The following is a 12,326-nucleotide window of genomic DNA, read 5'->3' on the forward strand; positions in this document are numbered from 1 at the left end:
ATTTCTTCTCCTTTGCTTCATTATTTGTGTGTTACTCTCACCTCATTTCATTTTCTGTAGCTGGTCTTTTCTAGTTGTTTTGAGGCAACTACCCCTTTGTGCAGCAGATTTTGAAAACTGTGTGTTCCTGTCACTAAAATACTCTTCCCTCTATTCTCTGTCCCCATTTACCTTTTGAGCCTTGAAAGAGTGAAACCTCTGCTCAGTGACTGCAACAAATATCAATTGAGCCACCAGCTCCCAAAATATTCAGTAAGTACATAAATAATATTTATGGATAATACATCTGTTACTTTGTGTTTAATAGCTGACATTATTTATTGCCTTTATTTCAGAGAGATGTTTTCCTACTGTTTAGAAAATAGTGTTTAGTACAGATCACTAACCACAGTTATTTTTCTTCCTATTTAGGAAATACGTGAGTATGCCCAGTACTTGTTGAGGCTTGTCTTTAGTGGTGATGAAGAAGAACGTTAGTGAAGTTTACTACTTATAATTTCACCGTTTGAGAACCACACTCATGGGGGAAGGCCACAAAAATGTGTAGAGTGTACAGGCACAACTCCTGCAATACTCAGTTTCAGCAAATGAAAGTTGTGTCATTAGATTTTATCATTGTTATTAAAATGAAGTATTTAATTTAAAATGTGAATTATATTTGAAAACTGTTTCATAGATTAAATTAAAAATAGTGCTTTTTGTACTAATCCACATAAGGATTTTATTGCATACTATGTTTCTTGTAATTTATTTCCCTTTATACTGCACTATCCGCACTGATACCTTTATTTTTTCAGGTGAGATGTAGGCTAAATGTTTCTGTTTTCTACCAACCTTCAAAAAACACCAAGGCCAAGAATATTAATTATTTCATTAATCAAAGCCATAAATGCCACAGTGAGCAAATAATATAGAATAATAATCGTGCCCTTAACCATGTAACATGGGATCAGACCATCAAACTTCTCGTCTTTCCTCTCTCATGTGAGAAATATCACTGTAGATGAGTTAGTACAAGAAACACAAGTGTTGACAAAATCCAATACTTAGCTTCCAGTGGCCACTTACTTTCACCTTAGTGTACAGTAGAGCTGCTTAGCAGAAACACAATTTGACTAATTGTGTAGAAAATAACTTTACTACTGAAATTCACAGCTAGTTTCTATAAGCTAATGTGTAAGTGTGTTTCCGTTGTGCCTGTCTGCAACTCAGCGTGTCATCTTTATGGTGAGTAGCAATCTAGCTTTTCCTTACATTGCTGGTATTTGCAAAAGAAAGGAAAAAAAAGTGCTTTAACAGATCACAACAACTTGCAACACAACGACAAAATTATGTGGCACGTACACAAATTACAACTGTTATACAACTATCACCTCTCCCTCTGCAGAGTATAGGTCATTCATGTTTTATCTTCCTAAATTTATTTTTCATTAATAAAGTCATGTTATATATAACCCATTAGTAGCATAAAAATTAAGTAATGAGCAGAAAGCATAGCAATACATATGTACATATGGAAGAAATGGGTTGATCAGAAAAACAAACTAGAGAAGCAAAAAGCTAGTTACAAATTTCTTAAATCGATCACTTCACACCTTTTAAAGTCAGGATACCCAAACATAAATAATAAGGAATTCTGCAGCACCAGAGAACACATAAATGTTATTTGTTAAACTGACATGAGATTAAAGACTGGAACTAGCGAAAACTCTAGAAATGACTTAAGTCCAATAAATGGGCAAACAGCAGTGTATCTACAGAGTTCAATAAAACTTTACAATAATGTTACATACAAATATGCTTGCTGTTCAACAACAATAACTTAACTAATTATTATTAAAATTATCATTATTACATATAAGATCATCAAACTAAAGACACACTTAAACATGCTTTGAATGTGTGCATTGATGATACATCGAAATATTTTCTCATACAATGTTTCAAATTTTTCTTCAACTACTTTTTAAAACTTTCTTAATCATTTTTATGTGGCAGAAAAGTGGACACATCAGTGGATGGAGAACCTCTCCAAATTTTGATACGTGACATGCACTGTGGTGTAATTGCAGAGCACAGCACTGTAGGGTAAAGATGTCAGCACATGGTAGACAAATCATCCACTCCGTATCATTGCATCAAATTAGTTTGTTCATGCCAATAGGCAACCCAATGAACTGATTTCCAAAGCAGGCTGTTGCTATAGCCCTTCCTGGGCAGTCCCAGCAATGAATTACATATATATGCTCTCCTGCCCGACTGGTATTCACTGCCCATATTGATCACCTGTAACATGAGTTAAAAACTAGGAGAGGTGCTCTATCCACTGATGTGTGGATATTTTCTGTATGTCTTGTAGCTTTTCGCACAATCACCTTCTAAAATCCTGAAGATACTTATGAATAACCCTGTGTACATGCATTAATTTCATCCACAAAGTTCATTGTGCTTAGGACTTCAAGTGTTGTTTTTGTTACTGAAATAAAGTCAATTTATACTTTCAGTTCATGTAATAGATGAGACACTATGGACTTAAAACAGTTGTATATGAATTGAACATCAAAATAAATTTTTGTACCACTGTGTGGAAAAATTGAAATGTTTATTGGAATATCATAAAAAAAAAACCTACAGTATTTATTTGCATCTGACATTCTCACTTCTACAAAGAGAACCAGCCAATTTCATTACAGACATTTGTTAAAACAGTTTAAGAATTGAGAAACAGGGGTTCTGAGTACTTTTGTAACATGGAGCTTTGCTTCCAAAATGTAAACAGATTTAGAACAGCCCAAAATACCTTTACACTAAGAAAATGAAATGTAAAGGAATTCTCTATGGCTGGTAGTCATATATCTCCCAGCGTGCATGACACTAGAATGTGGTGCATAGGAGGGCAAAGTTCTTTTTACATGTGACCTGAAAATTCATTGCCACATTTGTATTTTTCAACTGTCACAACATAACTGCATAGAGACACATGCCAGGTGATGTCATTGGTGGCTACCATTTTATCCTGTATTTTAGAACTCAAGATAACCTAGTTTGCCAAACACCGTTCGTTACAATTTTTTTAAAAATGCAGTCGAGATAGTTTTATATTCATAAAATAGGAACTAATGTGATCCAAGTACAGTCACGATCCAGTTCAAAGCAGTTATCTTGCAGTGCGAGCACAAAAACTGATCGTGAGAAGTTATTGCGGAAAATACCTACACAGGCAGCCATGGCCAAGTTGCTGTTGAGGTCATCAATTTTACCGACAACTAGAATGAGAAAAGTGTTGCAGCACTGACAGAGAAGACAATGGAACGGGCAAGGAAATATCAACAAGCAAAAGTTAAATAAGTCAATGGCATGCAAATTACAGGAGGGAGGACACAATGCAGAGTGCAGCAGGATTAAGTATCTGCCCTCAAGTGGGATAATCAAAATGCTCACAATAAATACTTCACTGATGATATAGATAAATGTGTTAATCAACTTCAATTTCTGTGATAATCGTGAACAATACAAGGAAATACCATCTGTGCAAAAACTTCACAGCTTTTGTCACACAGAACTAGACTTACAAGGTAGCAAAGAAATTATGAGGAAAAGTTTTCCATCTTTAGCATTTGATTTTGAAAGGTGCCGGAATGAGTGAGCCATTGTGTGTGAACTAGGGGACATACAGTACTTACAAATTGATTGTTTACTAAAGATCTTCAAAAGCATCAAAATGAAAGTGCCCACTTGTTTATCTATACGAACCGTGAATTCGTACAAATGTCATTGTGAATGGCAGTTGCAAGGTTGTACAAAGAGTAACCTTTCATTGTTGTGAATGCAGAGTTCCATTTTGGGTTCACTTCTCCCCTATGGTTATAACAATAAAACTTTAGTATACATGAAACTGTCAACCATCTTGCTCTCTAATCTGAAAAAATAATGAATTATGCTTTTATTGTTAATAAGTAAATGTCAAGTGTCATTTAGCCCAATACAAGACCTTCAATATTAGGCTACTTTGGGGACTTGAGTGTCAGTTTAGCTGCTTTTATATTCATGCACCTTTTCAGTTGGCCTCAAAAGGCTGAGTGGGCTTCCTTTCAGGCCTTTCCAACAGTGAATATTTTGATTATATCACCGGAGATCAAACCTGGGGTCTCAGCATTACTAGACAAAAATGCCAACCAGTAGACCAGTTGGTTTTTACTGCTGTGGCTTTAGCTTTTATGTTTGTGACATTACAATACTTCAAAGGTTGTTTATCACTCCAAAGAAGGTGTAATGACTACTGAATGATAAATACTTCGACATATGAAGAAACCAAAAATATAATAAAATCACTTGGCATAGATTTGAACAAAGAGTCAGCATTCTCACCCGCAACTGAAATGCCAGGCAATGAATTAACAAACACAGTTGTGAAAGACAGTGACATCAACTGGAAAGGTAGTTATACGAGTACTGCCAACAAAGTGTCATTAGCATCCAAGGTAAGGTATACTGTATGTCCCGTTTGTGTTCTTGTTCTAAATGGGCACTTCACTCAAGTGTTGTGTAGCATGTGACAGCACTCCACTTGTAAGAGTACTAGTGTGCATACTGTTACTATCTCCTCTCCCTGCTTCATGATCGTAAAGATGATGGTGCTGCCACCTTGGCCATGTAACCAGTTCACGGTGTTTTGGTGATGTACATAGCTCCAATGGTTCAGAATACAAATTTACATGTCCAACACTTCTTGCATTTATCACGCAAGCTTAATTCATATGTCTCTTTGGAACCAATTCTGAATATGATTGCAAAATTCTGTCTAAGTCCATGCTGAAGAATACAGCAATAACAGAAATTTTAAGACTGAAATAATAAACAAAAATGAGTAAAGAATGGGTACACTAGTTACAGCACGGAGACATGAAAAGCTTTCGACCTACTACTAATACTTTTCTAGTGCAAGTATACAAAAATAATGATTGCATATGCTATAACGTGTACTTGCACTACAGAAAGACTGATAGCTGTGCCATATAACAGCTGAATAAAATAATCACAATCTCATTGACATGGTAGTCGCAATTGAGTTGCTGTACATGAAGTTCTTCAGTGTTCGTGTGCTGTTGTGTCATGTCTCTGGTGATGGGTATGAACATGTTATAGTGTTTGATGAGGAGTCTTGTTCATGACACCCTATTTGGGTAAAAACATAACCAAACTGTACACTCTTGTTCATGGCACCCTATTTGGGCAAAACATAACCAAATTGTACATTAACTTTCAGAATATCTGTGCACATTATTCCTGAATCAGAATATTCATATGTGACTGATAGCGGGATGAATAAATTTCTTTTGACAGTGGAGTCAGTACTTTTCTTTTGTCCTAGGAACCAACCTAGATTATACATATTGGGAAGCTCACGAAGGAGCTCTGTACGTACAGTCCACTCATACCCCACTTGCTCTACCTGTACTAAAAGAAAACAATGTAAAGTCAGGGATGGAATAAGGACAATACATGAAAAGCATAGATTGCTACTTACCATATAGCGGAGACATTAAATCGCAGACAGGCATAATGAAAAGAATGCTATACATGTGTACAGCAGTCTTTTCATTGTGTCTGCCTGATCTAAAATAAATAATGTAGAGTTGAAACAATTATTACACAGTTCTGGGGAACTTGTGTTTCTGGGCATACCATATTTAGTAGTAGTGTAGTGCTTTGAGAATTTACACGTAAATTCTGGAACTGCTTGACCTTCTGCCACCTCGAACATGAGATATTTTAAATACAAGTGTGAGAGAGAGCCTATTTACTGCACAACACGTCTGTGTGTGCAGGATTGACGTTTATCTTGGAAAGACAGGAGCTGCATCAGACAAGTGGCATTGACAAGTGTTTGCCGGCCACTCCTTGGAAGTTGTATTAAAAGTACAAGGAGTGTCTGTGTAATATTCCATAATTTTTGATACTGTGATTATTGTAAAAAAGACAAACAAACAATTGACCATAGACTTTTACTTACTTCATGTCTTAGCTCTGAACGAAGCAAGATGTATGTCATGTTCATAAATGATTTGGACGCTAAACTGTGTTTGATGAATTCTAATGTTTGATGACTAAATTGACTTGCACAAGTTTAAATGTTCATACGAGAAATGGCAAAGTTGTTTATTGTGATAGTTGAAAATATATTGTGATTGAACTGAAAGTATTCAGTGAGCAACCAATTACTTCAAAAGTAGAGTCTTTTAAATTCCTATAACTGGCGAAGGTCTTCGGAGAAGAAGTTTTGGAAGATCGAGCTAGCTTATTATCCAGAGAAGAGGATTGGCTAGACGCATCAAGTAAGTCAACTGATGAGAGGGAGGTGTGAATTTTGAATGCAATCCAGTTTTGCACTGCTTCTCGTGTTGTCAAAACGTTAGAGTAGTTGATGGCTTATCACCCACAGTGAAAGGAGACCTGCTTCTGCTAGGAGTGTGTCAACTGGGCTTGCTGAAATGCTCCAGGTATAAATCTCACTCCATTGTGGTGGACCACAGATTTTTTAAGTGAGCATCTTTGTATTTGTTATGGTGTGGAAAGTGAAACAACAATTGGAAAGTGATTGCTGTCACATGTGTTGTTACATACATAAGAGAGTGATTTGAACCGCCAACTAAATGGTATGTGGCAATATATATCTATTGGAGTGAGTGAGGACTCTGTTGTTAAGTAATTGGAACTTGAGTTTTGAGATAGCCTCTTCTAGATTTGTTAATGCTTCTGCACATGGGTTTGTGTATGGATAAGTGCCCCTTTTAAGGAAATGGGGGATAGTTGATCCACTAGGTCGACCATCTCATATTTATTTGCAAATACGTCTTTATTCTCTCTCAGAAGTGGTAAGGACTTGTAATAAGCATGAGATGATGTGTTCAAAAAATCTAATTTTTCATATAGCAACATCTACTATAGTGTTAAAGTAGACTTTGTTGATTATTGGAGGAAGGCCATATATACAAAGGGTATAAAAGTATGAAGAAATTCAAACAAGAACACTAGACTGCTTGGCATTTGCAGATGACGGTGCTTATTACAGACTCACTTGAAAGTGCACTAGAACCAATCCCAGAATCACAACACCAAACAGGGAAAGTATGCTTACACATATAAGTTGGCAGGGGGGGAAAAAAAAGTTCATGAGAATAGACGAGTAATGCATCTCAAAAGCTTTAAATAAATAACACAATAACTAAAGTGGGTTTTTTTTAAATGTGTAGAACAGATATCAACAATACACAAAGAACAGATCGCTGCTCACCAAATAGGTGGTTTATCTGTGTGTGTGTGTGTGTGTGTGTGTGTGTGTGTGTGTTTTATTTCAGAACGACAAATTCATCCAAAAGCTTAACATATTTTAGCACTCATTTTCATTGAGCTGCTCTGCGACTCAATGCCTCCCTTGTGTGTTCGGTAGCAATCTACTGTTTCTATGCTGTTGCTATTCCACCCTGGACTTTCTATTGTTCGAGAATGGATATAAAACAACTTGAAGGAAAACATAGCAAATAGGCACTATAATACATAAAATGGAGAGGACCTTTCAAATAATAATAATAATAATAATAATAAATCTTTGACTTGTTACACAATTAAAAATCCAGAATTACAAAATAGAAAAAGAGATGAAAATGTGGGAGTTGATACGGACACAATAAGAAACAGAACACTATTTGCAGAAGTAATAGAAAAGGTAGGTTTTCAGGGCAGGAAAAATCAAGAACTGGAAGAAAGTGGATCCAGGAAGAGAAGGAACAACATTCTTAAAGACTAAAAGGTGTGTGGGCCCAAAGGAAAAAGCAGTTGAAAACAAAGAAGCAGAAACAACATTGATTTATTGTGCCCTCTAAAAGGGGTCTTTGAAATAATGAACATAAAAAATATTCAATTTGACTCCACTGTGTTTTAATTACTTCATTGAGACTCCACATTTGCAGTTATGTGATGAACAATGGCAGCACGTACAACACAGCCATGTACATTTTGACTAGGAATGCATGTGCTAACATACAGGGAGGTCAGAAAGAGTCTCAAAGGCTTGTAAGGCCGTTGCAGGATTGGTTATTCTGAGAAGTAATTGTTCAAAAAAAATTCAATATGTTACATTGTTTCCAAGTTAATTAGCAGCGAAGTTAGCTAATCAGCCCACCACACGCACAAATTCAAGATGCCTGCAAGAAACGGTGCTACCAAATGTGTTCTTTGTTTGGTTTCCTGCTACTGAGAACCCGAGTCGAAGGCTGAGAGTCTTGTGCGCTATCATCTACGCTATCAGAATAACTGACACTATTTCTGATGGGCCACTTGAATTTGCGTACACAATGGCCCGATTGGTTAATTACAATGCTAATTAGCTCTGAAACAGCACAACATATTGAATTTCTTTCTAACAGTTATGTTTCAGCACAACCTACCCTGAAACACTGTTACAAGCTTTTCAGACTTTTTCTGACCAACTTGTATATGTCATTTCAAACAAATGTTTAGCCTTCTGCCAAATGCAACCTCATTTATGAGGTGTGATACTGTTTCTTCAGTGACATGGGCTTCTGTAGTCTGTAGATTCATTTACCTCCAAACATTAACTGGATACAAATGTGGAGTTTCACAGATAAATGACCTTGTTGGGTAACAGGGCAGACATTTCTCCGTATTTTAAAACCATTTTTATTGGCATTTAGCTGTACTTCCCCTGCAAGGCAAACAGTGACATTGCTCCTATTTTTTTTATTTATTTATTTATCACTCTCACAGAATCTATTGTGTATTATTTACACTACTGTCGTAAATATTCTGTATGTTGCTCTGTACATCATGTTTTTTGTGCCAATTGTTCTCATAAAAGTGTTGAAAATGTCAAATGTTATGTAGTATTATTTCAATGCTTGCTTTTCATCTGGAAAATACCTGCTGTATGATATTTTGAGTTCCATTTATTTTGGTGATAAAATAGTTACTGCCTCTAAAAATAGCTTGTTCTTCTTTCTTTAAGAGATATTTGTTCAGTGCGGAAAGAAAGAGAGATTTTTGCTCTCCTGTAAAATTTAGAAAAATGTATTCACACTGTTTCTGTTGTCATCAGTTAAAATGAACAATGAGGCTGTGGTTAATACTCACAATTTGTTAAGCAGACATTTGCAGTATGTACGCGTGTGTGAATCTATCATACAATTTTAATAATCACCTGCTTTTGTCCAATGAATGGTTTTTGCCTATAAGTTACCACAAAATGTTATCCCACTGGATATCAATGAAGGAAAATTTGCACAATAATGTAACTTACTGATTTCTTTGTCAAACTAAGTTAGTAATTAATCTTGGAGCATAAGTAGCTTGATATCTGGAGGAACCCCCTACTTTGACCCACCAGTGTAGACAACAGCAAGATCACAATACTTGTTTAAGCCACAGTCTATGTTATCTGTGTTCCTCTGAGATACAGATACCACAGGCAGAGCCTTTTACGTTTTTAGAATCAAAAGCTAGGTGGTGGTGCTACTGCAATGTGACATAACTATTGTATTAAAGTTTGCCATTTAAGGCAGCTTAGAAATTGGCCCAGTACTTTTTAAAGTGAGCTTTTAAGGAAAGTGTTACAAAAAAATATAGAAATTTCAAATGACGGTTTCATTGGATGATTTTTTTACAATTTTCGTAAAAGCCTAACAATAACAATAATGCCTAAAATTGCTTTGTTCTACTACAATAATTAATCATTTCAAGATAAAACTGTTTACAACCATTATGCAGAATTTCATCAAGGTCATGAAGATCAATCAATATGAGTTGTTTCAAAATAAACCAATGCTGTGTGCCACTTTTAGGATTAATCCTCAACCCTCCTGGTGGCACAGCCACCTACCATAGAGTTCTGTACTGTGGGTTGCTGCAGCTACGACCTGCTGATGAAAGCTCTTCTGAAGATAAGACAAAAACAACTCGAAGCTATGAAAAAAATACGCCACATTGTTTACAACCAAAATGCCACAGACGACACAGTACCACACGGTTCCATCCTTAACACCAGAGACAGAAGCATCGCCACAAATGGCATGTGAGTCACGTGCCTCCTTCAGTGTTCTTCCACCAGTTGAGAATTTAAGCCACTGCCTGACCTCTCTGCAGCCACTTTACATTCCAAGCTTTATGCCAACTGTGTCTAGCAGTCCCTCAACAGAGTTGTTCTGCCAAGCATCCTCTGCCCTTCTCGGCCTAAGCTGACAAGCAGTCCACCACAGCTCAACGCTTCTGCGGACTTCGTCTCTGACCAGTTTCCAAGGACACTGCCTAATGGGAGACTATCATCATGGACTTCATCCAGACATGAACATCTCGGTGCATTTTCAGTGATTACCCACTAGGTCATTTCATGACAATTTCAGAGCCTACTTGCTACAACATTCCAGTGCTTCAGCGATTAAGTGAGTTTTAAGGGGGTCTTTTCTATGATGTGCTTGGGCCATGATTCCACTCCTGGACACACAGTTGTACGATGGATATTTTGTGTTCTTTTTTATGTGTCTGGCAAGCCAATGTGCTGTTGTATCCCACGAGTAGAAAGTAGTCGCATTGTATTGGCATCTATGCATGTTGTTAAGAATTTTCTGAAGATACAGTGGTGGCAGCAACAGTCTGTTGAAACCAGTCCCTATGAAAAAAAAACAAAAATACCAAGCAATCTTGGCTGCAGAAGATTTTTCTATGAACTATCAGACCAAACCGAATAGTGCTGACCCACATTCCAGACATCTGTTGTATTTTGTTTGTTAGGCTCAATAAGGTTCAACTGCTATTGACTATCTGGGCACAGTGCTTGTAGTGTGTTGTTCCCTTTGGTTATGAACACTACAACAGTGACTAGGATCGACATTTGCTCCCTCCTTGTCCCACACCACAATGGCGATGAGGATCAACATTTTCTCCCTCCTTGTCCCACACTACAATGGCAGAAAGGGGTAATGTTTGCACACTACTCCCTCCACAATAATGGCGATGAGGTTCAACTTTCGCTCTGTGTGTTTCTTATTTGTCAATGGCACAAAGGATAAAAGATTGCAAAGTTCAGTCACAGTCTACAACACTTAAGAACAAAGATTCACCATCCAGACTGCCAGGCCTTCTGTGCTTGCCGAATCTAGCCTTCCATCCCCGTGTACTGATTCAGAATGCTGCCCCCCCCCCCCCCCCCCTCTCATTTTTTTCTTGCACATGTGTACTCTCAATGCCTACTGTCTTTTTCAGTTTTCTTCTTGCTTTTTCTGCACGGCGTCTTCCTCAAGGCTAATGAATCCTCTTCCTCCTACTCTCAGTGCTCATCTGCACACTACGTATTCCACTGCATCCTGCTCCTCCCTCTTCAACACCTTGTACATTCCACAGCATCATCCACACCACTCCTCGACACCTTCTGTTCCTTTATTCTTGTCTACATACTCAAAGCCACCAGCACTCCTGCCACATCATCACAGCCTTTCCCCACCCCCCAGGTGCACCACCTTTTCAAGTTCCCATTAATCCATGCTGACAAGGAGACATTTTCTTGCCTCTTCTGTTCCTCCTGTGGCGTCCTTTTCACAGCACCAGCAGCACCATCGCCTGCAGCAGCATGTGTAGGTCATATGTGTTTCCAATTTGGCTCTTGCAGACCATCCACCACTGGTTACGCCTTCCACAAGCTCATCAATATCATTGTTATCCATTTCTGGACCGATGCTCTTGGTCACAGATAAAATCTCGTTGACTACAGGCTCCACAGGTACTGACCCAAATGATCCAGTCACATTCGACAACACACTTCAACCAAAGCTTCTTCCAAGAAGTGATAGTTCTCTTGGCAACCCCTTCCCATGGCTTTTCAATCATCTTGATGCAGGCAACGATGCTGAAGTAATATTTCCAAAACTCTCAGAGTGAGATTGGTAGCTTCAGTCAACTCAAAGCAATGGTCGAAGAGTAATTTAATGTAGAGCTCCTCAAAGTTAGATATAATCTGCTGGTCCATAGGTTGGCGTAAGGAGAGGTGTTGGGAGGCAGAAACTGGATCTTGATTAATTGAAATTCTTGAAAGAGATTGTCTTGTAGACCTGGAGAATGGGCAGAGGCATTGCCCATAACAAGCAAGAAGTGGAGTGGGAGATTCATCTAAAGCAAATATTTTTTCACTGAAGAACCAAACAGTTCATTGATCCACTCACAAAAAGGATCATGTGTCACCCAAGTCTTATTGTTGGACCTCCACATCACATTTAACCTGCTCTTCTGGACTTTACACTTCTTAAAGGTCATGGAGTTTC

At 37.7% G+C, this 12,326-nt stretch overlaps 2 protein-coding genes across 5 annotated transcripts in view; one reads left to right on the top strand and one right to left on the bottom strand.

Moving 5' to 3' along the window:
* LOC124711960 (hsp70-binding protein 1) overlaps positions 1-729 on the top strand; it is a 54,143-nt gene extending 53,414 nt beyond the window's left edge. For all 3 annotated transcript variants that reach the window (XR_007005548.1, XM_047242242.1, XM_047242241.1), the window contains one exon: positions 412-729. Coding sequence is in view for 2 of the 3 variants with exons in the window: in XM_047242242.1 (XP_047098198.1) it covers positions 412-477 (66 nt within the window). In the remaining variant the exon portion in view is untranslated. The remainder of the gene's footprint in view (positions 1-411) is intronic.
* The window catches only part of LOC124711959 (transcription initiation factor IIA subunit 1-like), an 88,870-nt gene that overhangs the window by 70,402 nt on the left and 6,142 nt on the right, over positions 1-12,326 (bottom strand). The window lies entirely within an intron of this gene.

Source organism: Schistocerca piceifrons, chromosome 8 (genome assembly GCF_021461385.2).
Source record: "Schistocerca piceifrons isolate TAMUIC-IGC-003096 chromosome 8, iqSchPice1.1, whole genome shotgun sequence".
Classification (NCBI taxonomy): Eukaryota; Metazoa; Arthropoda; class Insecta; order Orthoptera; family Acrididae; genus Schistocerca; species Schistocerca piceifrons.